The 26,210-nt window shown below is 43.8% G+C and overlaps 1 protein-coding gene and 1 non-coding gene across 2 annotated transcripts in view; both read left to right on the forward strand.

Moving 5' to 3' along the window:
* The window catches only part of C9H10orf67 (chromosome 9 C10orf67 homolog), an 81,476-nt gene that overhangs the window by 14,386 nt on the left and 40,880 nt on the right, over positions 1–26,210 (forward strand). The window contains exons 4-7 of the mRNA XM_051150868.1: positions 2,094–2,168; positions 12,304–12,459; positions 20,250–20,397; positions 21,561–21,619. Of these exons, the coding sequence (XP_051006825.1) occupies positions 2,094–2,168; positions 12,304–12,459; positions 20,250–20,397; positions 21,561–21,619 (438 nt within the window). The remainder of the gene's footprint in view (positions 1–2,093; positions 2,169–12,303; positions 12,460–20,249; positions 20,398–21,560; positions 21,620–26,210) is intronic.
* On the forward strand, positions 4,159–4,302 carry LOC127194094 (small nucleolar RNA SNORA48). Its single transcript, XR_007831228.1, has one exon. It is a non-coding gene; the product is annotated as a small nucleolar RNA SNORA48 (small nucleolar RNA).

Raw genomic sequence — 26,210 nt, forward strand, 5'->3', positions numbered from 1 at the left:
AGTGTCTCTTAGGTATAGAACTAATTTGCTTTCAAATAAGGATATTTTAACTTCTTTTTATTTTCTATTTGTACCCTCTTAAAATATATATTTATTATATTATATGTGTGTATATGTTGTATGAATGTATGTGCACGTGGGAATATGGGTATCTACAAAAGAGAATGCCACATTCCTTAGAGCTAGGGTCACAGGGGTTTGTGAACCGCCTAATACGGGTGTTGGGATCTGAATTCTTGTCCCCATAATTGAGCTACAAGTGCTCTTAACCACTAGGTTGTATCTCTAGCTCTTATATCCTTTTGTTTGCTTCTCTTATCTAACTGCTACAGCTAGATTTCCAGTACTAATTAAATATTAGTGGAGAAAGTAAGTGCTCTGGTCTCACTCCTGGCTTTACTGAAAATGTTTTAAGATTTTTGACCATTTAAAATATTTTGATTATATTAAATAGATCTGTTTAAATTATTTATCTAATCTCGGTTTAATTTTTGGTCGCATTTACCTAGAAATTTATCCATTACTGTCATATTTCATTTTGTTGAATTATAACTTTTCAAAGGTAATATCTAATGGTTTCTGGATTTCATTGTTATCTGTTGCAGTGGCTTCATTTTAACCTCTAATTTTACTAAGTTGGGGATCTTTTCTCTCTCTTTTGGCTAGTTTGTGGGTATGTAGAGGGATGGATGTGCAACCTCCATGGTACCCATATGAGGTTGGAGATCCTCTTCTCCCACTGGGTGGGGTCCTCAGACTCAGGGCATTGGGTTTGGTAGAGTCCCTTTACCCAGTGAGCCATCTTGCCTTCTCTCTTTGATTAGTTTGGCTAAGAGTTTGTCAACCCCAGTTTTCTTTTCAAAGAAAAAACTACTTGTTTCATTGATTCTTTGCATTGGTTTTGTTGTTCATTCATTTGTTACTATGCCATTAATGCCGTCCTTGATTTTAATGATTTCTTTACACCTACTGAATTTTTCTAGGGCCGCTGGGAGTTTCAGGTCAGTCTGATCTACACAGTGAGACATATACATACATACATACATACATACATACATACATACATACATACATACGTACGTACATAATGATTGGTACTATTATATACATATACACATATATATGATTAGTAATATTTCTGTGCTATAAGAGTCATATTTTAGTGACCACATTATAGGAAATGTTTTGCTAAGCATTTTGAGCATATTTATGATTTATGTAATTTTCAAGTTTATCCAAATCCCCAAATGGAAATCCTGTTATCCCTGAGATACAAATTTTAAAAACTAAGCATGCCAAAGCTAACCTCTTATATAAGCTCGAACTGTGGGGACACAGTATTTAAATTCAGTGCTTTCTGTCTTTAATGCCTATATGTTGTTTATACACCATGCTACACTCAGAATGGATATGAGACTCAGGAGTATTTTTTAAAAGCAGTGTTTCATTTTGACCCTAAGCAGGTATAATCAAATGTACTTGAGTAATAACATTATTATAGCTTATAGATTAACAAAGCTATACCATCCAAAAGTACAAGGGCTAGGGGGCTGGAGGTTTGATTCTGTGGTTAAGAGCACTCAGTGCTCTTTCATGGGGTTGGGGTTTGAGACCCAGCACCCACACAGCAGATCACAGTCATCTGTAACTCCAGTTAAACGAGCTCTGATGTCCTCTTCTAGTCTCTCTGGCCACCAGGCTCACAAGTGATACCCAGATATATATGCAGGGAAGATACCCATACGTATTTTTAAAGTTAAAATTAAAAACAAAATAAAAGGACTATAAGAACATGTGAGTATAAACGATGTTATTCTTTTCTGGGCAGCCTTAGGAGCATTTCTATAAGGCTTTAGCTGAGGTGTACAACGAAACATGGTCAAGCTATCTGTATCTTATCCGTAGCGTCTTTGTATTGCTCTTGGTTAAGTACAAATAAAAACTGAATTGCCACAACAGCTACAGTACAGCAGAAATGTGATGATAAACTGAGATTCTCAAGAGGTGAATCACTGCTATGCCTTCTTTCCCAGGAGGTGCGGGCTGAACTCAGAAGTGTGGTGGTACTCAGAGTATTTATTTTTGGCTTGCAGACTGAAGACACCATAAGAAAAAGCTTTCAACAGCAGCTAAGTGATGCCATAGCTGTTATCAAAGGAATGTACAAGGTGGGTTTGAGTGCTGCCAAGGGGCAAGGCGGGCTTTGGTTCCTGTGTGTGCAGGGTGGGTTTGAGTGCTGCCAAGGGGCAAGGCGGGCTTTGTTCCTGTGTGTGGCAGGGTGGGTTTTGAGTGCTGCCAAGGGGCAAGGCGGGGGCTTGGTTCCTGTGTGTGCAGGGTGGGTTTGAGGTGCTGCCAGGGGCAAGGCGGGGCTTTGGTTCCTGTGTGTGCAGGGTGGGTTTTGAGTGCTGCCAAGGGGCAAGGCGGGCTTTGGTTCCTGTGTGTGCAGGGTGGGTTTTGAGTGCTGCCAAGGGGCAAGGCGGGCTTTGGTTCCTGTGTGTGCAGGGTGGGTTTTGAGTGCTGCCAAGGGGCAAGGCGGGCTTTGGTTCCTGTGTGTGCAGGGTGGGTTTGAGTGCTGCCAAGGGGCAAGGCAGGCTTTGGTTCCTGTGTGTGCAGGGTGGGTTTTGAGTGCTGCCAAGGGGCAAGGCGGGCTTTGGTTCCTATGTGTGCAGGGTGGGTTTTGAGTGCTGCCAAGGGGCAAGGCGGGCTTTGGTTCCTGTGTGTGCAGGGAATGGAGCTCGCTGTGAGTTCCCGGCCTGTACAAACAGCTTTGAAGGTAAGTTTCCACAGATTTCAGGTCATCTCAGAGAATCCGGGCTTAGACCGTTCACACTCACTGAGTGTGCCACAGTAACACTGCGTGACGACACACAAAACTTTCTAGAAACTGGAAAACTGCAATCTCATTTCCCAAGCCCCTGAGCGACTCATTCCTAGTTCCGAGGTGAAGACGGAACTGGGTAGAAGAAAGTCAGACAGTCATAGAACAACAGTTCGAAAGACATGTCATAAATGCCAGCGGCTGGCTTCTGGTCGTTGATGGAGTCACCTTCCTAATGACAGGATACTGTTGAGTGCTCAGTGATGCTTCACTCCACCACATGGTGCAAAAATACATACTTTCCACGATGACTTCTAGGCTAGCAAGCATCTTACGCCTGTCTTTGTATTCACAGCTACATCTTTTGTTTCAGTATACTTCGATAAATAATTTACACTTATGGTTCAATGACCACTTATCTCTTTGCATGGCATTGAGCATGTCTGTATTTAACTATGTAACTGCATGTCTATGCGAGAAGATGAGGATAATGTGTTTCTCATTGGGATGGCCTTTCTATTAGCTCTATGATGACTCATCACTGACTATCAGTTAGTAATTATGAGTGGATGCGTTCCAGAGCTTGTTGTGGACATTGGTGTTGCTGGCTTTTTCACCTGTTCTCATCAACTGCACAACCTCCCCTCTTTTTTTTAAACTCACATAAAACTCTCACAATTTTAGAGAGTCTGAAAACATCATTTCCACTCTAGCTTTCTTTTTAGCCATGACAAGGCCCTGGGAGGTCAGGTCTGACCAATGGGACCTGCAGAAGAGTTGCTGTAAAGCTTAGGGGAAAGGGTTCATGCGATGAAAAACACTTGCCTGAGCTTGCTTTCTCTTGCTGTGCCAAACACCATAAACAAAAACAAGCTGGGAGGAAAGAGTTTACTTAATCACAGCCTACAGTCCATCATGGAGGAAGTCAGGACAGGAGCACTAGGATTCTGGAGGCAGAACTGAAGTGGAGGACATGGGAGAGTGCTGCTTACTGCTTCCCTCTCAGTGGCTTGCTCATCTCTCTTATACAATTCAGTAACACTCAGTAACTCAGTAGTCTTGGCTCTCACACATCAATCTTCAAGCAGGAAAATGCCCATAGACTTGCCTATTGTAGATCAATCTGATGGAAGCATTTATTTTTCATGAACTCTTTTTCCTAGATGATTCTATCTTGTGTCAAGTTGACAAAACAAAAAAACAAACAAAAAAACCAGAACCCATAAGAGAAAACATCATCCCTTTTCTTTAATTAGTTAATTAATATGTGGAGGTCATAGGACAACTTTGTGGAGTTGATTCTGTCCTTCCACCTTTATGGGGGTTCTAAGAATCAAATTCTCCCCTGGCAATGGGCAAAGAGACACCTTGTTGTTGGTAGTGTTCTTTTATCAGTCAGGGGCAGAGTAGATGGGAGTTTTTTCTTCATCCTAGCTTATTGCCTGGCTTAGTGGACAAAGCTGTCTTATGTCTAGGACCCATAAAAATCAAATCAAATCAAGTGCAGGCAGCTCAGGAGGAAGAAGACAGATAAAAGCCTACAGACTTCCATGCCACCTACAGACCTGCCTCTAACACATGGCACATGTGTGCCATAGACACCTGCTTGCTGCCACACATGTAGCACAAGTGGAGGATGCCACGTAGGAGCCTGCCAGCCATGGGGCCAACTTGCAGTGAGAGCGACCACGGTGTAAGAGTGTGACGAGAGAGAAAGAAAAGTGGAGCAGCTCGAGCATTACGAAGACAGATGGAACTGGAGACTCAAGGGTGGAGAGGAGTAGCCTGGTATGAGTGGCCAGACCTGCCACCTGGGACCATGGTTATGTCTCAGCCCGAGCTGCCGCTGAGGCCATGTTCCTGGCTGGGGCAGCTGCCAGGGACCACATTGATATCCATGGGCTATGTATATGGTCCTGGCCCCTCATTGGATATACCACTCTGGAGAGTTTACTCCATCTCCCACAAACCCAACCCAGCACATCAACTCCCATCAGGACTGAGCTCCTCCTCACCCACTGAGGCCAGGCAAGGCAGCCCAGTTAGTGTGAAGTGACAGAAAGCAAGCAACAAAGTGCATGTCATAGACAGCACCCACTCAACTTACTAGGGGACCCAGATAAGATCAAACTGCCCATCAATTACATAAATGCAGGGGGCCTAGGTCCAATCCATGCGTGCTCTTTGGTTGGTGCTTCCATCTCTGTAAGTTCCCATGGGTCTAGGTTAGTTGACGTTGTTGGTTTTCTTACAGCATTCTTGTCACCTCTGGGTGACAAGGGTCTTCCTTGTCCTTCCCCAGCACTCTTCTACAGGACTCTCTGAGCTCTGCGTAATGCTTGGTTGGGAGTCTCAGTACCTGATTTGATCAGCTGCTGGGTGGGACCTCTGAGAGAATGGTTATGCTAGGCTCCTGTCTGTAAACACAGCAGAGTATTGTTAATGGTGTCAGAGTTGACTCTCTCACGGGGAGGGTCTCTGGTTGAGACCCCAGGCATTGGTTGGTCATTCCCTTCATCTCTCTTCTGTCTTTATCTCTTGTAGGCAGGATAAATTTTGGTTGGAAGATTTTATAGGAGGATTGGTGCTTCCCTCCCACCACTACAGGGTCTCCTGGCCTAGAAATTTGCCTCCTCAGTCTCCATGTCCCCTGGTACTAGAAGACTAAGCTAGAGACATCCCTATATCCTCCTTGTAGCCTACCCTGTCATAGGTCTCCAGCTAGTCTCAGCGATGCTCACCCCCCACACACACACCCCTTTGGTTTCCCTTTTCTCTACAGGCCTTCAAACCTCCCCTCCCCCACTCTCTCTCCCCACCTTCTAAATTAGTGTTCTTGCTGGCTAGATGCTAAGGTCAGTATTATCTATGCCTCTAGAGCTGTACCTGTCCTGGTCAGCTTGTCTTACATGTGGTACCCAGAGATGAAGTGTCCTCTACCTATTTTCACATTGTGGGGTGGAAGTGTTTGAAAGGTATCATCAGCATCTCCATCTAGTAGCTGAAGAACACAAGACACAAAATGTGTTGAACAAAACACTCAAGGTCACAGGACTGGACAGTGATGGAGCTGGGAGCCCATTCTTGTTATGTCCCTAAAGTTATTCTATAGAGCAGCGGGTCTCCTAAGCAGGAAGAAGAGAAGTGCTGTATCTTTAAAGATGGTTACTTCTGTAACTATTTCAAACAAGACATTGGACCAAAGGAAACAGGTGCAGCCTTCAAAGGGAGACACCATGAAAGCTTTTGTTCACCAAAATCCCTTTGGGCCTAGTATAGTGTTCAGTACACACACACACACACACACACACACACACACAATTAGTGACTATTTGATGGAGGAAACCAGAAAGATGAAAGGAAAAGAATGAAGGGAAGATATGCATGATGTATAGAGGCCTACGTGGTGATTGGAGTGGCAAATAAGGAGAAAAGACATGGTACTTTAAGTGAAAAGAAGTAAAGTTTCTCTGATACAATATATAGATATATAGGCCTAGTTATGTTCCCAATTAAACAGTTGGAGATGGGGTTTGGGATGGGGTATGGGATGAGGATAAAGGTGAGGGTAATGAGGATACAGGTAGGGATGGGGAATAGGGATACGAATGACAGGGTTAGGGAGAGGGGCATGGGGGAATGATGGATTGGGTATTAGCTATTAATGAGCTACTCATTGATTGGAAGGTATGAAAGTGGTATTGGGACTGTGTAAGGAAACATCTCTAACCCTCACATAGGCAATCTGAAGACTTTCAAGCTCAGTGACATTGTGTAGGATTTCTTCAGGAATATTCAAAGCACACAAGTAGCTGAGTAGAAAACAAACTACTATTTTCACTATTTTGATTGATGTATAAAAATTTCCTTCAGAAAAAAATAGACATGCTCTAAAGTCAAATTAACTCTAATTTTGTTGTTGTTGTTGTTGTTGTTGTTGTTGTTTCCTCGAAACAGAGTTTCTCTATGTGTAGCTTAGGCTATCCTGGAACTCACTTTGTAGACCAGGCTGGCCTCAAACTCACAGAGATCCACCTGCCTCTGCCTCCTGAGGGCTGGGATTAAAGGTGTGCGCCACCACACCAGGATCTCTTTCTAACTATTATCTACCTGTTGGGGGATGGTCTGATGTATTTTGATGCTAATTACTGCTTGCTTAATAAAAAGCCATCCCACCTGGGTAAGGCAAAGGAGATAGGCGGGGCTAGGAGAGAGAGAAATTCTGGGAAGAAGAAAGACTGCCACAAGGAGAAAGGAGAGAGACCTGAAGGGAAGAGAGGAAGGCCGCCATGGGTTAGATGGAGGAGAAGCACATGGCCGGCGGCGTGGATGGAGAATCCGGCCTAGATGAAGAACATGAGCAAGTATTTGGGATTATGGATGGGAGGTAGCTTGATAGAAGTTATTAGAAGCAGATGGCATTGGATTGAGGCAGGGATCCCATGCCTGCCCCACTATGGGAGGTAGTTTAGAGGATTGATATTTGCCCTGCCCCAGGTTAACTAAGGCTATTTTAAAATATAACAAGTGTCTGTGTCTTGATTGATTGCTAGCCAGGCCTATAGGTAATACATGTAATTTAAAAACAATATGTATTTTTTATGTGTGTGTGTGTATGTGTGTACATGAGTGTGTATGCCCATGCAGAGGCCAGAGAAGGATGCGAAAGGTTCTACTTTTATCATCTTCTGCTTAAGCCCTTGAGACAGGATCTCTCAGTGGACGTGGAGTTTGCCTTTTTTCAGCTCTGTTGACTGGGCAGCGCATCTCTGCTTGTGTGTGCCCTCGGGCTGGGGTTATAGATGCAAGCCTGATTTTTACACGGGGGCTGAAGTCAGGTCCCCAGGCTTGTGCTGCTCTTACAGAGTTGTCTTGCCTGCTCTCCCGTTACCTTTCTAATATGCATTAGTACATTTACACACACTTAGAGTTTGTGCTTCATAATTTCCACCTCCTCCATGTTTGAGGCTCCGACAACTGTTGGCTCTCGCGAGCGCTAGCCTGCACGCATGAGATGACATTTGCTCTTGAACTTTACAATTTTTAACTATGAACTCTGTACTCATGTTCTGCAAGCCCTGGGATTGAGAGAGGTTTCTTCAAAGATCATTTGCATTTGCTTCTGTGAGACTCTGTGGGTCTCTGGTGGCTGTGATGCAAGGCTCAGATGAAAAACCGTTTTCGGCTACCCAGATGTGTGAACATGCGGAGAGGATTTGTCAGAAGGCGTTTGTTTGTTTGTTTGTTTGTTTGTTTGTTTGTCTTATTGACCTCCTTATTCCTACAGCCAGTTTCCAAGCAGGCACTAACTCTAGCACAGTGTGGTTTGAGTGCATGAAGAGTTGAAGGTGACTATTTGCTACAGTGAAAAGCTGGCCCTGCCCCGGGGCTGTCCCACCTTCAATAGGACACCCTGACAAAGGCCCAGTTGTCTTTTCTCTGTGGCCTGCAGTCTGTGAACCTGAGTGGGGATCCCAGCACACCTGTACAAAGTTCAGAGTGGCAATGTGCCCCTGTAACCTCAGCAGTCGGGCGTGGAGACAGGAGGATTACTGAGGCTTGTGGGCCACCAGGTCCAAGTGAAGCCGAGTGGTAAAGTGGAACATGGGACATCCTTCTTTGGCTTCTGCATAGGACCTGTGTGCACCCCCTACACACACACACACACACACACACACACACACACACACACGCGCGCACACAAACGAATTATCCAGAATTGTTGACAGTAAAGGAGTAATTCTGAAATTTATGGGTTATTAGAGCAGATTTTTAATCATCATTCACATCCTCAATAATTCCTGTAATTCTGGTTTTAACATACAGCAAATGCTCAAAAATGTGGCAGAGCACTCTTCATATGTGCAATTCCTATTTCTGGAAGTGGAAAACGGAAATGACTAAATTCTGCCCATGAGTTTTCATAAACACATGCTATATTGACATGTTTAACCAGCCCACATAAGTTGTGGTTAGTTGTTTTATCAGATTAAAAAATGTGTTTATCTTAGGTTAAATTAAAGTCATTATTGGAATCTTCACTTGAGCTTCTTAGCTTTGATTTGACTCATGACCTCAGGAGCCTTACTAATCCTGCCCACCCACTTTGCCCAGGCTTAGTCATAAGAGAACAGTTGAGTCTTGAAAATACAACCGCCTGTGGTTTTTGGTAGAGGACAAGAGTAATTGGCTCTTTGCTGCCCCCTAGAGACCAGTTACAGATATAGTCACTTCTCCCAGCTCTGACACATGGTTCTACACTTAGTTAATTTTTTAAGTAATTTAAGTGAGACATTATATTGATTTATTTTCAGGAAGAAAACTTTAAAAATTGATAGTATCCTTTCTTTTTCTTTACTAAAGGTATTATTTCTTTATAGTTCTTATTAAAAGAACAAAACCACACTCAGAACTTCAAATGGGAACTTAATACAAGAACTTGGGTATTTATAAATCCTGCAGAACAGAGGAATAACAGAATGCCACGATCAGCATCCAAACCAAAATAGAATTTCTTTAGACTACAATTTGCTGGATAGCTTCCTTTTCCCTTGATTTGTGATTTTATTTTTAGTTGTGAGCCTAGCCTTTAATGGCTGCGCCATCTCTTCAGCCCCTTGTGATCTTTTCTTTATTGATAGCCTTATATTCACTTCAAGTCTGCTTAGATATTTTATGTCCCTATATGAAATCTATCTTTGAAATTAAAAAAAAAAAGGCACTAGTCTGGTATGCTGGCACGAATTTTTGACCTCAGACTTGGGAGGCAGAGTTTAGCAATCTCTGTGACTTTGAAGCCAGCCAGGTCTACACAGCTAGTTCCAGGCCAGAATGAAACACTATCCCAAAGGAACAAATGAAATAATCTATTTACCTTGTGGAATTAAACCAATTTTTGAATTACTACTGTGTGTGTGCACGCCTGCACGGGTCTGACTGAGAACCTCTGCACATGTGTTATGGTTGTGTACCTTGGTGCTCTCGTGGGACTCCTAAGAGTGGGAGCAAGGGCTGTCTCTCACTCTTTTGTCTGCTTTTGGGACCCTTTTCCTACTACTGAGTTGCCCTGTCCAGCCTTAATATGAGGGGTAGCGCCTAGTCTTATTGTGACTTGACATGCCATGTTTGATTGATATCCATAGGAGGCCTGCCCTTTTCTGAAGAGAAATGATGGAGTGGGGAAGAGTTATTCTGGAAGGGGAGAAGGAAGGGGAAAATGCGTTTGGGATGTAATATATGAGAGAATACATTATTTTTTAAATTTTTAATTGAAGATTGTTTCTAAGCATGAACACTAAAATGGGAGGGAAGAAATAATTTAAAGATGGAATCAATGCTCAGGCAAAAGAAAACACATGGAAAATGCTGAATGAAGCTCTATATAAAAATTAAAGCTGCATCTGCGGCAAACTGTGCTGACACATGCCCATGCCCGTACTCCCAGCATGTGGAGGCTGCAACAGGACTGCTATGGCTTTGTGTCAATGTGGTCTTTCTTGTGAGCTCCAGTCAGTCTGGACTACAGATTAAAAGCCTGGCTCAACAACAACAGCAGCTGAGGGAGGGAGGGAGGGAGGGAGGGACGGAGGGAGGGAGGGAAGGAGGGAGGGAAGGAGGGAGGGGCATAACTTAATTTCAGTGACACACAAGTCTGCACACTTTAATATTTTCCTTCATCCACTATACTACTCTACTGATGCCATGCTTTACAGCTTTTAAAATTATTCATTAACTAATTTTTGTTGCTATCGTTACCCCTAATATTTTTGTGTGAATGCTGCGGACGTGTAGCAGGGACACAGATGAACCTGTATTCTGATAGACTCCTGGAGATCTGGAGCTACTCCTGGATCAGGGCTTTTGCGGGGCTTGCTTTAGGAGGTCTGTGTGAGCATGTCTCCTGATGGGTCTCTGCATGGGCGGGGCTGCTTCTGTACCGGGCTGGGGTGAGATAGAAATGGGGTGAGATAGAAATGGGGTGAGGTAGAGATGAGGTCCACTCATGATGATCTGCAATAAGGCCTGAATCAGTAGACCCTCCTCTGAAGGCTTGGAGACCAATATCTCCCCTTGCAGGTCCCTCGGTGGGCTGTCACTGTTAAATGACAGCTGGGCTTGTTCAGGGGATTTCAGGGTTTTCTATGTGGCTGAAAAAAAAAAAAAAAACCAACTTGACTCAGAGCATGAACTAGTATGAGTTTTGCTTAGCTCCCAGGAAGGTGAGATTGCTCTCCAATCACGACTGAGACAGGACTGGATGAGTTTCAAGGCCAGTTCAGGGTCTGCGACCATAACAAGCTGGAGGACCTGCTAACCGGAAACATAGACAGACATGCCTCTTCTTGGATTTCTTAGCACCTGGTGCAGTGGTGGGACCAAGACCAAAAGTTTATGTAACTAAGGCCCCAGTGCAATGAGTCTATTTATGACTCTGTTGTCAGAACAGTTATGGTTGAGGCTGCCACTTGGGACAGACCTACCCTCCCCCAAACAGCTCTCTTTGGAGCCAACCAGACTCGTACACCCTCCAGCTGGGTGGGAAGGATGCCTGCAGGAAACCTGTATTCTGTGGGAAACCTCATATCTCACTATCTTCTTCCTCTTCACCATCACCTGTATCACTTGTAGGGCAGATAAAATGTGAACAGGCCATGCACTGTGTTTTCTCAGATAATGTGGGAGTGCAATGCTTTATCGCGCATTTCTAACTTAGAACTATCTGCCAAGAAATGCGGGCAAGTTACAAAAATAAAACAGGCTGACAAGACAAGAAATCAAAATAGTTTCTGTATACAGGTGTCATACAGGGAAGCGGCCCATGCAAAGAAATGAGAAGGAAAAATCTGGTGCAAATTGACTTTGTCAAGCTAGATCAGACTTCAGAAAGTCTAAAAGCAGGCAGTTTATTTCCAAAGTATTTACGCCCAGTAAATGCTGGAAAAAAGTTTCCTGGTGTAATATAATCCCAGAAGCACAAAGAAGCACAATTACATTGAAACTCAACTCAGGGTAGTGTCTTTTTTTTTTTTTTCCCCAAGAAGATAAGTTCTGGAGATAGGCTACCCGTACTAGCTTAAGGGCCTAAGGGTCTAGCCTGGTCTTGGTCATACAGATAACATAAAGGTTAGAGGTCATTTGGGCTATTAGCCACCTCTGGTCCTGGTTGGGAGTGCTTAGGGAAGTCTCTGGTTATAAGGGTCATTTAAAATTACTAGCCACTTCCCATCCTGGTTGTAGGAGCTTGATATGGCTTGGCCCAACAGACTACACAGATCACCAAGCAGTTAATCATTTCCAGTTCTCAGCTTTGTGTATGGAAGACCAGGTTTTTTGTTTTTTTGTTTTTTTGTTTTTTTCATCTTTCCTATTGGGTTCTGTGTGTTTAATACTCCTGGCTTCTCTGGCTATCTGTGGGTTCAAGGACCTGTGTGCTGTGTGCCAACAAGTTTCTAGTCAGATTTGTGATGCTTCTTTCTTCCCTCCAGGAATTCTTCGAAGTAGAAGAAGAAAAAGCTGCTCTGCAAGATGCAGCAAACATGAAAATCAAGGTTTTGATGAAAAAACTCAAAGAGAAAGACGAAATTATTAAGAACTTACGGGATGAGCTAGAGCAATATGAAGATGCTAGATTTAGCAAAATTGTAAGATTCATATACCTTTATAATAAGTTAATTATAACTAACATTTAATCCATGCAAATAGGATCACAGATAACAATAACCCTGAGTTAAAACTTGGTAAGAAAGGGGCTAAGCAGATGATCCAAAATGAAAGTATGAGGGCCTGAGTTGGGTGTATAAAAGCCTGTGTGGTAGTGTGTCCCTACAGCCACAGTGATGGGTAATGTTTGGTGGTGTGTCCCTATGGCCACAGTGATGGGTAATGTGTGGTGATGTGTCCCTACAGCCATAGTGATGGGTAATGTGTGGTGATGTGTCCCTATGGCCACAGTGATGGGTAATGTGTGGTGGTGTGTCCCTATGGCCACAGTGATGGGTAATGTGTGGTGATGTGTCCCTATGGCCACAGTGATGGGTAATGTGTGGTGATGTGTCCCTACGGCCACAGTGATGGGTAATGTGTGGTGATGTGTCCCTATGGCCACAGTGATGGGTAATGTGTGGTGATGTGTCCCTACGGCCACAGTGATGGGTAATGTGTGGTGATGTGTCCCTATGGCCACAGTGATGGGTAATGTGTGGTGGTGTGTCCCTACGGCCACAGTGATGGGTAATGTGTGGTGATGTGTCCCTACAGCCACAGTGATGGGTAATGTGTGGTGGTGTGTCCCTATGGCCACAGTGATGGGTAATGTGTGGTGATGTGTCCCTACGGCCACAGTGATGGGTAATGTGTGGTGATGTGTCCCTATAGCCACAGTGATGGGTAATGTGTGGTGGTGTGTCCCTATGGCCACAGTGATGGGTAATGTGTGGTGATGTGTCCCTACGGCCACAGTGATGGGTAATGTGTGGTGATGTGTCCCTATAGCCACAGTGATGGGTAATGTGTGGTGATGTGTCCCTACAGGCACAGTGATGAGTAATGTGTGGTGGTGTGTCCCTATAGCCACAGTGATGGGTAATGTGTGGTGATGTGTCCCTACAGGCACAGTGATGAGTAATGTGTGGTGGTGTGTCCCTACAGCCACAGTGATGGGTAATGTGTGATGGTGTGTCCCTATGGCCACAGTGATGGGTAATGTGTGGTGGTGTGTCCCTACAGCCACAGCGTATGAGTAAGAGCTGGGAGTAGAGAATCCCTGGGGCTCACCGTCCATCCTATCAGGACAAATCAATGCCCTCCATGGTCAGTGAGAGATTCCGTCTCAAAAACTAAGGTGGATATGAGCATATACAGGGGGAAGAGGTCCCCCTCACTCACAGTCATAGGGGAGGGGAGTAAGGGGAAAATGGGAGGGAGGGGAAAATGGGAGGATACAAGGGATGGGATAACAATTGAGATGTAATATGAATAACGTAATAAAATATATTTTAAAAATAAGGTGGAGAGTCCATGAGGTAGACACCTGGTAGCACCTTCTGGCTTCAGCTTCTACAACACCTGTGCACAGGCACGGGAACCCACATGCACCCATAAACATGTGAACATGTGCACACACACATACCCACTCAAAAAGAAAGAACGAAAGAAGCTGATTCAGTGTACTTTGGCAATCCCTCCACAGTACAAGCCAGCTCAGCACTTTGCTACTCCATGGCATGCTCTAGAAAAATCCATGGTAATTAGAAAGAGGAGCACCAAAATTGCCCTCAAATTTTAGTTTATAATGGAAATGAAATAAGCCACCCACCAGTGCCAAAAAATTTTGCCCCAGAGAATAGCAATATGAGTTTTTATTGCAGTCTCTAAGACTTCCATCCTTTTTGCAGTCAAGATAGCTAAAAGGGAACAAAGCAAATCTTCCCAATCCAGAGACTTCCAACAAGCCAACTGGGCTGGAACAGAACTGAAGTGGAATAGAAAGACAGAAAACTGTGGGGAGATGAGAAGAGCAGAGGGCCTTTTGCTCTGGAATCAGGCAGAAGCCTCCTGCTGGCTGAGAATCAAGAATTCTTACACAACTTAGTGTACTATTCATTATAAAGATTGCCATTCATATTTCCTTTATAGAGAGAGACTTTCAGGAGTGTGCAGGGGGTTAAGAGTGATGATTGCTCTTCCAGAGGTCCTCTGTTCTGTGCTTAGCATGCTTGTTGGTCCACTCACAATCAGCTATAACTCCCACACCAGTGGATCCAGTGCCCTCTAGAGAGAGAGAGAGAGAGAGGGAATTTTTTAAAAGAAAAGATTGTATTTTCAAGTAAGAAGGTTAACATATCAATAAGCCAGACCTCAGGCCTGTGAGGATCTAAACTTAGGTGTGATTTTACTCTTCTTTGGGAGTCTCACAAACGAGAGTAGTTTGCAGTAAAGAAAGCCTATTTTCTGGAGTTTTAACTTATTAACTCTAATCCTGTTCAGTACATCCCAAGAACTACTCTGTGATTCATACATGTTCCTTAGCAACCATTTGAAGATAACCCACACCATCACAAGTATGCGACTGAACCGTGCATGACTTTCACTTGAGCCCGTGTCAACAGCTGGATGTGTCTTCATTCTTCCTCAAATGCCTCCTTCTGTTAAAGCCCCATGCTTCAGTGCATGTTAAAATTTGTCTCTGAGTCAATTTCATCTCTGCTGCAAATGAGCCCATTCTGAAAAGCTTTCCTGTGGCCTAGTCAAGGCTCTGGCTTTACATAGTGGAGGTCCCTAAAAGACACAGGTAGCTCCCAGGATATTGGCCACAGTGGTGCAGAGCTGTCTTCGCCCCCATCTGGGGTGACAGAATGACTTTTAAATTGAGATGCCAAGAGGGGAGATCTAAGATTCCCGTACTTGCTACTGCTTAGCAAGAAGACCCTGTCACAACCTTCCTGCTGAGGCCAGGGCCATTGGGAACACCACTGAGAAGCAAGGACAACAGGAGGCAGGAGAGCCGGAAGTGCTATCTAGGAAGAATGTACAAGAAAGGTCCACTCTCCTCTCCTGTGGGCTCAGCACTACTAGCTGTCAGGGGCCCAGCAGCAGGCCTGAGCCAGACAGGATTTTATCTGTATGAGTCTGTAAGAGCAAAGAAGATGACTGAATGGGAGCTGCAGGCTTAAAGATGAATAGGTGAAGCTAAAACACACACACACACTTGAACAGCAACCCAAATTGAATCTCCCTTGTCCAAAAATCTCTACAGCCAGAAGAGTTTCAGGTTTTAGAGTTTTACTGTGAATTTCTGAGCAGTTGCATATCAGTCAGCCTGTGGAAAAAAATGTTTTATTAAATTCTCTAGGAGCAAGCAACCCTAAAACTCCTGCCCTGTAAATTGTCAGCTATAGCAAGCCATGTGAAATTTCATCATAGACAGCTGCCCCCTCTAGTGGCCCATAAATCCCACTGAGACAGCATTCAATGCTAGCCTGCAACTTAGGAAGGAAGAATGTAGAGAAACAGCTAAGGACCAGCAAGTAATCCAGCAGGTAAAGATGCTTGAATGCAAGTCTGACAACCCGAGGCCCATCCCTAGAACTTAAAGGCGAGAGAACCAACTCCACAGAGGTGGTGTCTGCCCACCACACACATACCATGGCACACATGCCTTGCCCTTACCAGATACACATATACACAGACATACGTTACTAAAGGATAAATAGGGGAAACATTCAAGAGGAACACTTTGAAAACATGTGAAAATAAACTGGCTTTGCTTAGTCAACATAAGACTGAATTACTCTTCTGATAATCAAGTCACATTGGTAGCTCATCTGTGTTAATACGTAATCAGACTTTCTTGGTTTGGTTCTGAGGGAAATCTGATGAGACTGTTTAGAAAGGGACAAGTTCCATCAGTGATTAGTCTACATCACTCCTGTAGCCATGGGACAGCCGAAAGGGAGTTTCTTCAAATTGCAGAAGCCTGGGTGGGCTCCAGATGCCATTTTTAAAAATTATTTATTATTATGTATACAGTGTATATGCTAGAAGTTAGCATCAGATCTCATTATAGATGATTGTGAACCACCATGTGGTTGCTGGGGATTGAACTCAAGACCTTTGGAAGAGCAGAAGAGCAGCCAGTGATCTTAACCTTTGAGCCACCTCTCCAGCCCCTCCACATTCCATTCTCAATGTCAGTTTTCCTGAGAACAACTTCATTCCAATTTTTATTCTGTGGGAAATCAATTTTTTTTTTGCATACTTCTGTGGGTTTTGGTTTGTTTGGTTGGTTTTTTGTTTGTTTAGTGTGTGTGTGTGCGTGTGTGTGTGTGTGTGTGTGTGTGTGTGTGTGTGTTTTGAGGCAGGGGTTCCTCTGTGTAGCTCTGGCTATCCTGGACTCTCTTTGTAGACCAGGCTGGCCTTGAACTCACAGTGACCCACCTGCCTCTGCCTCCTGAGTGCTGGGATTATAGGCATGGGCCACTGTATCCTGCTCAGGGTTTTGGTTTGTAAAGAAAACTACCTTATTAGAATACGTTTGTGTGCCCAAGTGTACCATTCAGCTGGGCTCCTTTGTTGGATGGGCTTTTCAGTTTTCCTTCTAACCCCAATATGGCCAAGCCATGCAACCACCATCTCCCCACCCTCCACAGATGAACACATATGCTTGTTGCTAACAGCACTGAGACAGAGCTGTCATTCAAAAATGGCTACTCTGCAGGGCTGCTGTGCTGTCCTAGGGTGCCACTTTCCTGCTTGTCACTCACTGGGGAAGCACCTGCTCTTCTATGTGGCTGTCAGAGCAAGGGCTCACATCAGAATCCCGCCTGCCCACCCTTTGCCCCACCCCCCCACCACCCCTCACTCACTGTCCACAAATTGAGATGTCCAAGTGCCATTCGTGGAACCTGCAGAATTGAGATGCTAATATCACACAAGAGAACTGCTGAGAAGGCACGCCGCCACCGAGAGCCCTGAGCAAGGAGCTTCTCAGACCGTGGTTCATAGGTGTCACCTGCAGAGAGTGTGCATATGTAGACTGACATAGGAGATCTGAGCTGGCGCCTAAGATACCACAGCTCCAACAAGCTCCCAAGTGATGCCTAGGCACTCTGTCCAGAGTGCAGTGAGAGCAGGAAGGTTCTGCATTGTCTCGCTTTGGAACCCACTTCTTTCCAGATTCAGCTTGATGTTGTGAGACCTAAAAACAGACATATTGTAAGCCTTTTGCATATTTGCAAGAGAAATTGTGGTTAAAGGCCTCATTTTCATAAAATGATCGGAAAATGAAAAGGAGAAAATACCTTTATGAATTTAAGTTCCAAAATCATGGCAAATGATACTTTCTTGGTTTATATTACTGTGCCTTTAAGCACCCAGCTAACTCTTAACCTTGTTTTATGAATGCAGCTTATTTGTAAGGAGATCTGTGGTTTAAGCAAGGCAAAGCCAGCAATGTGGGCAGATGGCAGGAGGTGCACCACCACAAAACTTGCCACTTGACTGTGAGAGAGGACAGCACCAGCCAGGACTAAGGCTTTGTCCCCTTTGCTAATGAGTGTCCTCAGGGCCCTGGGTGTCTGAATAGTTAATTACTTGTAGTTCCCCCAGCCGAACAGATGGTGGGGACAGAGCTAAAGGCTGGCCTCCGGAGAGTCAAGGCTGGAGACGGATGCTGAAGCGCCTCGCTTTAATGTCCTTTCCCACACAGAGGCTTTGAAAGCCTTACTATCTGGGAGCTGCTACCACTTTAATTGTCATCTGATTTGTTCGCATAGTTCTTAGGTTATGAATGACAGCAGGCACCCACATAATCCTCTGCGGATGACCATGATCTGCCGGGTTAGAAATACAGGCTTAAACCGATTCAAGTCAGTGTTGCTTGTTTATATTTTTAAAAATCCTGTTAGACCATAAACACATTCTGTAATGGTCTCGATTTTAGCCGTGTGGGGCACAGCGGCACTAAGGGCCGCCCTTTATTGTATTGAGAAAACCATGCTGTTTCTTAACTGCTCCTTAGACCGGCTGGTGCACATTTAGTTATGCATGTTAGAATCCAAGCACCATGGTTGCCTAGTTAGGAGGGTGAAGAGTTCAAGACCACGGACTTGAGGGCCGCCTCAGTGGTTAAGAGCACTGGCTACTTTTATAGAGGAACTGGGTTCAATTCCCAGCAACCGCATGGCAGCTCACAATTGTCTGTAGGTCCAGTTCCAGGGGGATCCTATGTCCTCTGATGTCCAGGAGCAACCAGGCATGTATGCAGCACATACACAGATGTGCACGCAGGCAAAATGCTCATACACATAAACAAATAAGTAAATTAAAAAGTAAAGTTCACTGGGATAGCCAGGCTGAGCAATAAAATGATACTCTGTCTCAGTAACAGTAAACAAATAAAATTAGAAATGAATAGTGCTGGGATAGTTTAAATAGGATGAAAGGCCAAAAGCTCGAAGATTTGTACCCAAACGGTACAAAACTCAACAGCATATGTCAGACGTTATTAAATCCAATTGCAAACGATGATAATTCCATTAATCAGTCAGTCGTTTTAGAGGGTGTTATTAAAGTATTACAAAACATTTCACTTGCTTTTCTTTTAAGCGTCGTGATCACAGGCAGAAAGATTTTAGCAGTTTACATCCTGGTTTCTCTAAAGCGAAGTCGGAATATAATTCCAGAAGGAAATCAGTATATTGGGAAGATGGCTTTGTTTTTAAGTGTCTGTTTATTCTTATTTATTTGCAATTATGGACGTACTATAAAAGGAACAACTCACAGCTCAGCTAAAGTCACTTTGAAGTTCAAAAGTCCATGGTAATTTCGAAGCAAGACATGCAGAATTGTTTTCCTATTTTAGCATAATAATGTGACTCTTATTTTGAAATTGCACGATATGCGATGGAGTATAAAATTCTGTGCCAGCCTCCCTGATCCATGACATCTTAATTTTTTTAAAGTGTGTCTATAAAATGTAGACAACCAAAGGGGAGCATATTCAGAGGTTTTTCAATAGCTGTGAAACAGACAAGAGGAAGAAGAAAAAGAGAGAAGCCTCCCTAAATAAACGTCTACTGCATAGGCGAGAGCCTCCATCATAATGGACATGGCAAGGTTTAAACAAAAGACACACATAATAAAAATGTAAATGAGTTTGCTTTACTAAAACTATAACTTTAAAGTCTTTTGTTGTAAGTTATCCTGAAACCTTCTTACAAGGTAATCACTTTGCATAGAGATTTAAACCAAAGTCTTCAATAGCGTTAACTGCCTGCACAGCCCCTGTGACAGGCATGCAAAGACACGTTAATGTTCAGAATATGAATTGCCTCTGGGTGGCTCCTCCGCCCAGCAGAAAACCAACTGTGTGGATATCCGTGCTCCTGATGGACTCCATGCGGCTCCCAGCCTGCACACGCCACCCTTTGACATGTGACAGGCTCCTCACCACATTGGCAGCACTGACACTGAGAAATGCCACAAAGGCAACAAGCCCCCCCCCCTCCTTAGTCTTGCACTTTGCCACCCCCTGGCGCTGCCCATCCACAGTTTCCCCAGCCTGCCTAGTTACAGGGGACAGCGCTTCAGACACTCAGAGAGAAGTGTGGGTGGAGGGGCCCCAGCTGCCTCCCTGGACACAGCCTCCATAATGAACTGACCTGAATGATGAGGGCACACAAACAGTATGATATGCATTATTCCTGTCAATAAAATGTCCCCATGTGCTGGGGTCTTTGTACAGAATGTACTGCGGCCTTTCTTCCAGCCCGTTCTATTTAGTCCCCTTCCCTTTTTTTGCTATTCATATTATAAGTGTGTAATAGAATTCAGAAAATTATATGATGGCTCCTTGGTATCTGCATTGTCCTCGAGGGGCATATTTAAATCTGTGGTTCCCTGCTTAGAAATATGGAATTCCCTGTCTTTGCAGGACTCCTTGGCCAGGGAGCCCAGCTCTCCAAGACCAACGTCAGAAAAAGAACTCCTAGAGTGTAAGATGGAGAATGAGAGGTTGCTGAAACTCATCTCAGTGCTTGAAGAAGAAGCACAGATAAGCATGAATGAAAATGCAACATTAGGTAACGCTGTTGACCGCTTTTCTGGTGAAAAGTGGGACACCGTAAAACTCATCGTGATGTGTGAATTTCTTCCCTCTTATATGTATTTACTTATTTACAAACCTAAAAGAAACCAGTCTGATAGCAGTCTGTTTTTCTTTAAAGGTAGCGTTCCTTGCTTGGAACGTGGGATTTATCTGTATTTGTGCTACCAAGTGCTGCCTTGGGAACTAGGGGTATTTGTTTAAAAAACAAAAACAAACAAACAAACAAACCCACACACATTAGCCTTATCAGAAAAAGAAAAGAGTGCCAATCAGTTTGCTCTACTTCACGTAGAAGAGATGTGAATAGACACGTGTGCTAATTTTCTTTCACATGCTGACGGTCTAAACCATCACCTACATAAGGGAACATGCTGGGATGCGCTGTGGAGGATCAGCCTCAGCCCTTCAGAGCAAAACGCTGGGACTCAATGCTTAGACTCAAGTTTTGACACAAGTTTTACATCCAAGTTTTCCTTCCGACAATGTAGATTTCATTTTGTTCAGACTGTAAACATCTATTTTAAAATTGCTTTTTTTTTTTTAATCATCAGAAGTACACTGCTCTAAAGTGCTTTTTAAATTTAACAGTTGCCATGGTATTTGTGAATTTTTTCTCTCTTTCTTTTTAATGATGGTATGGTAATCTACAGTATGAAAGTACAGCGAAGATTAAAAACATGGGTGTGAACATTGGTGAAGCGAGATATATTCGTGTCCCCTTAGTAACAGGATGATGCTACACCACTGTGATTCCTTTTTTCTGATGTGGTCCAACCATGCTTTCTCAGGTTGTGGTCATTCTTAGCAAGTCATAAAGTGGCACCTGCTAAAGCACTTTCTTTGTATTGCCTGTAACTAACAGCAAAAAATGTCCACTGCTAGTATTGATAAAAAGCATTTCACCCTAAGCCACACTTGGATCTTGAACTTACTTCTTACTCTATATCTGACCGACCATCCTAACAGCAGGAAGCAGGCTGTGAGTGTCAAGGGCATTTGTGAAGGTCACAATCCTGCTAGGACTTGCGAACACCATGCCTGCCAGTTCCTCTGAAGCCTGCCCCAAAGCAGGCAGTTTGAATACAGGGGCCTGAGCGTGTAATTTCATGGTCAGCCTCTCTCTCCTTTTGTTTACAGAGGATGAAATAGTGTGTCTCAAAGAGATTTCAGAGCGGGATCAGCGAACTATTCGGAAGGTACGAACATCTTTACATTGATAAATGACGCTTTTTAAATTGAAATATCAGCACCATCAGTGGATGGCACCATGTCCAGGGTCTCTTCAGATGCAGAGAAAGCTGGCTTGTATGCTTCCCCATTATGTAATTTTAACAACATATTTCCTCGTTATCTGGAACGAAGTGGCTAGGAATAAGTAAGAATTCTGCCTGCAGGACCCATTGGTACATTGGTAATCACTTATTTGGGGATATATTAGCATCTATCTTGTTTGTTGTAAGGAATTGACACGTCACGTGACTTTGAGAATTTCCATCCTTTGCTTGTAAGCACCACTAAGAATATATCTTGTTTTCAGGCCACATGTTGGTCAATGTGCTTCCCCCCCCCCCCGAATTGGTTTATTCTGCTAGATCAATCTTTAAGCAAGAGAAGTTTCGGTGTGGTAAAAATCAAGATGCTGTGGTGAGTCTGACGCACAGGACCATGGCAGAAGATCTCCCCCTAGCCCCCCCCCCCCCGCTGGTGAGCAGCCCTGCTTCAACCAAGCCTTCTCCCCTGTGCAGCCTCCCCTGTACTATGAACCCCAGTGTAGGCAGCACCCTATCTCACCTGTGCTGAGGACTGTGCCCGGCACCCTGAAATACACTCCTGTAGTGATGCGTAGTACGAAAATGCATTTAGAGGTCATAAAACTTACAGATGAGAAGGCAGATCCACACTCCAAGTTATTCCAGCAAATGTATGTATTTTCCAGTAACCGAACAAACTATCAGGTTTTAGGTTAAATTAGACTAAATTCAAAGCATGGTTTGGGGGACTGGAGAGATGGGTGAGTGCAAGAGGACTGGCTGCTCTTCTAGATGTCTGGGTTTTCTTCCCAGTACCCACTCAACCAGCTGTACCTCCAGTTGCAGAGGGTATGAGAGCCCCTATGTATACTGCACACACTTGCTGCACAGACATATACGCAGGCAACGCAACCATACATAATAAAAAAATAAACATATCTTAAGTAATAATAAAAAAAGAAGATACATAACCTTTGGACTTCAATTACATAAGCCACATTTCAAAAGCACAGTGGCCACATGGACCCAGATTCCAAGCAAGCCTGACTTTGCAGCACACGATATTCTTCGAGTTTACATAAAATCAGTTTCAAGAGCTGTAGTTAACACAGCTGGGCATGTTTTCCTTTGTTAGGCAGGTTTCCATGAAATGACTACATTTTCTTGGACTTCACCCCTAAAGCACCTATAAACCACCGTTTTTACAGAGTAGCAACAGTCTCTGCAGATGGACAGGCGGGAGCATCTCAGGACAGGTTTCCTTAGCACACAAATGAAATCTCCAGATTCTGTCCAGTCTCGCTGTACCTGGAGGGACATACGTGGTTCATTTAGAAAGTTCCTCAGGGGCTGAAGAGCTGGCTCAGTGGTTAAGAGGACCTGCACCCTCAATTCCCAGCACCCACATGGCAGCTCACAACTGTTTGTAACTCCAACTGACACGTTCACACAGACACACATGCAGACAAAACTCCAATGTACAGAAAATAAAATAATAAATTGTTTTTAAAGAAGAAGAAGAAGAAGAAGAAGAAGAAGAAGAAGAAGAAGAAGAAGAAGAAGAAGAAGAAGAAGAAGAAAGGTCCTCAGGCCACTCATCTTCACTGTATCTTGTGACAATGAGTTACAGTCTAGTCTGCATGGAATACAACACGAAGTCAAAGTTGGAAATGTCCCTGTTAAGTCCTCAAGGGTGCAGTCTATTCCTTGTGTAAGCTGAAACCCGTGAGGCACAGACTGCCTCACGCTCTAGGTTGGCACTGTCCAGGGCCACCTCCTGGCCACATGTGGCCCCTGGACACTTGCAACATTTGAGGGCATTCATTTTGAACCATTTTAAACTTAAATAGAAAAAAAAAAAAAAAACCTATGCTTGTTTCAATGAATGAAAAAAAAAACTTCATATTTTCCATAATTTACATAACAAATCTGCCTTCTCCTTTGTAAGTTTTCTGAAATATACATGGATAAGAATTGAACTCTCAAACTTGTTTCTGCCATCCTTTAATACAGGTGGTGCTGACGCCCAACCTTAAAGTTATTTTTGTTGATACTTCGTAACTATAATTTTTGCTACTGTTCAGAATCATAATATAAATATCTGATATGCAAGATATCTGAATTGAGCCGGGCATGGTGGCGCAGGCCTTTAATCCCAGCACTTGAGAGGCAAAAGTAGGCAGATTGCTGTGAGTTTGAGGTCAGCCTGGTCTACAAAGCGAGTTCAGGACAGCCAAGGCTAACACGGAGAAGCCCTGTCTCAAAACAAACAAACAAACAAACAAACAAACAATAAGAGATCTGAGTTAAAAAAGATATACACTGTTTTTTTAAAAAACATATAAGATATGAATTTCTTTCCTAATTTTAATATTCACTGGGTGTTGATATTAAATTGGGGGTATATATGGGGATAGATGAAATATACTTTTAAACTATGTTTTAATTTTTAGTAGGGCTGCTATAAAATTGAATTTATGTATATGACTCACAATGTATTTCTGTTTGCCATCTCTATTCACAGTGGTTCTCAACCTTCCTAATGCCACTACCCTTTAATTTAGCTCTTTATGTTGTGGTGAGCCCCAACCATAAAGTTCTTTTGTTGCCACTTCATAACTATAATTTTGCTAGTTATGAATCATAATGTAAATAGATTTGATATGCAGGATATCTGATATGCGACCCCTGTGAAAGGGTTATTGAACCTTTCACTACAGTCTGCTATAGTGCAGCAGATCTCTTTAGCTCAGTCGCCTTCTGGAAGGCCTGTGTTTTCCTTTGCTTTTCCTTACAACCCCTGGAATTCCATAGAGACGGATGGTAGACTCACTTATTAAGCAGAGAAAGGAATCTAGACACCTGGGTTCCTGATTTATTTCTGATTTTGTGTCCCTGTGGACAAGTTCTTGCCCCCTTCTTCCTCTTTTGTTCGGCCTTACTATGTATGTAGAGATAATAATGTTTGTGAAAGGTGTTTGCCAACCAGAGGGCAGATCAGACCTTGTCGGACAAGAGAAAACAGATTTTTGCTGGTTTGTTCCCAACACCCTTCAGTAAATAAATTCAGTAATGTTTATTGCTTTTGTTTTATTTTTTGTTGTTGTTGCTTTTACTGTCACACTCTACACTGCTGCTAGAAAAAAATTAAGATGTGTGGATACACACACACACACACACGCACACACACACACACACACACACACACACATCTCACCTTCTATGAAGGTACAGACCAAGACCACAGACAAGAGTGATACAGAGAGAAGAGAGGCCTGGTTTCAACTAGAAGGTTCTAGAAAACCTTTGCAAATGGTCCCATACTCTTTCATATGTGGTCCTCTTGAGAAGGATGTCCAAGCTGTTATTCTCCAGAGGCCAAGGGGGCACAAGAGCTGGAGGCCAGGTGTGAGTGTGTGGTGTGAGCACTTTTGGAAATGAAGCGTGGCTGGCTCCTGCCATAGAGACCTGTTGAGATGACAATGCGAGGATCTGTGGTGGAGCAGGAAGAGGAAGACTAGTGCCTGGGGACAAGGCAGGCACCCAAAAGCTTCAACTAAGATATGAGTTCCCTTCTTTTTATCAGTAGATGTACTAAAAATCCAAGTTGAAAAATGAGACCGCGTCTGGCATAAGCGTCCTAGAGTATAGAATTCAGTCGCTTTCAAGTTTTAGTTCAGGTGACTTAACAAGCGAGTCTGTAAGTCTATGTTCCATCTGCTGCCGCCTCACAGTCCCCTTCTTAAGGCTTCATTCTAGTAGGTGGCAGACCAGGAGGCAGAGAGCACAGTACAAATGTGATGCCCAGCCAGCCAGCTGAGGGAGCTTCAGGAGGTAGGAGGAGATCAAAGCAAGCTGAGCTAGATAGGAGAGAGAGAGAGAGGAGAGAGAGAGAGAGAGAGAGAGAGAGAGAGAGAGAGAGAGAGAGAGAGAGAGAGAGAGAGAGGAAGAAGAGGAGTGGAGAGGAGAGGAGGGAGGGGGAGAGGGGAGAGAGACAGGAGAGAAGTGAGAGAGGGGAGAGAGGAAAGAGGAGAGAGAGGAGAAGGAGGGAGGGAAGGAGGGGGAGGGAGGGGGGAGAACAGAAGGACAGTGAGAAGGCACTTCTAAAAGGGCAAGGTGTATGGATTCACTAGCGGGGGGGGGGGGGGCAGGGATACAAAAGAGGAAGAGATAAGAATGCTCAGGCACACTGGAAAGGGTCACTCATGCCAAAGGGTCGGGTGCCTCCTCAGTCGCTGGAGAAACCTGAACTAGGCTGAGGCTTTTGTTTCATCAGGAGGCATAGGCAGAGGGGAGAGGGGCTCTGAGCCAGGGTGACTTGGATAAACAGAAGCTAATATGAGTTTTGAACAGTGACTCTAGAGATGTTAATCAGCTTAGTAAATACAGTTAATTGATTAAGTTGAACAAAGATCTAAATTAAGGTTTGAATTTTACCAACACAAACAGCAATTGTTTCAACTACAAAGAAAAAAAAAAAGCTGCTTAAGGACAGGTAAATGTGTAGGTTTAAGGAGAATTTTCAGTCAAAACAAGT

Source organism: Acomys russatus, chromosome 9 (genome assembly GCF_903995435.1).
Source record: "Acomys russatus chromosome 9, mAcoRus1.1, whole genome shotgun sequence".
Lineage (NCBI taxonomy): Eukaryota > Metazoa > Chordata > Mammalia > Rodentia > Muridae > Acomys > Acomys russatus.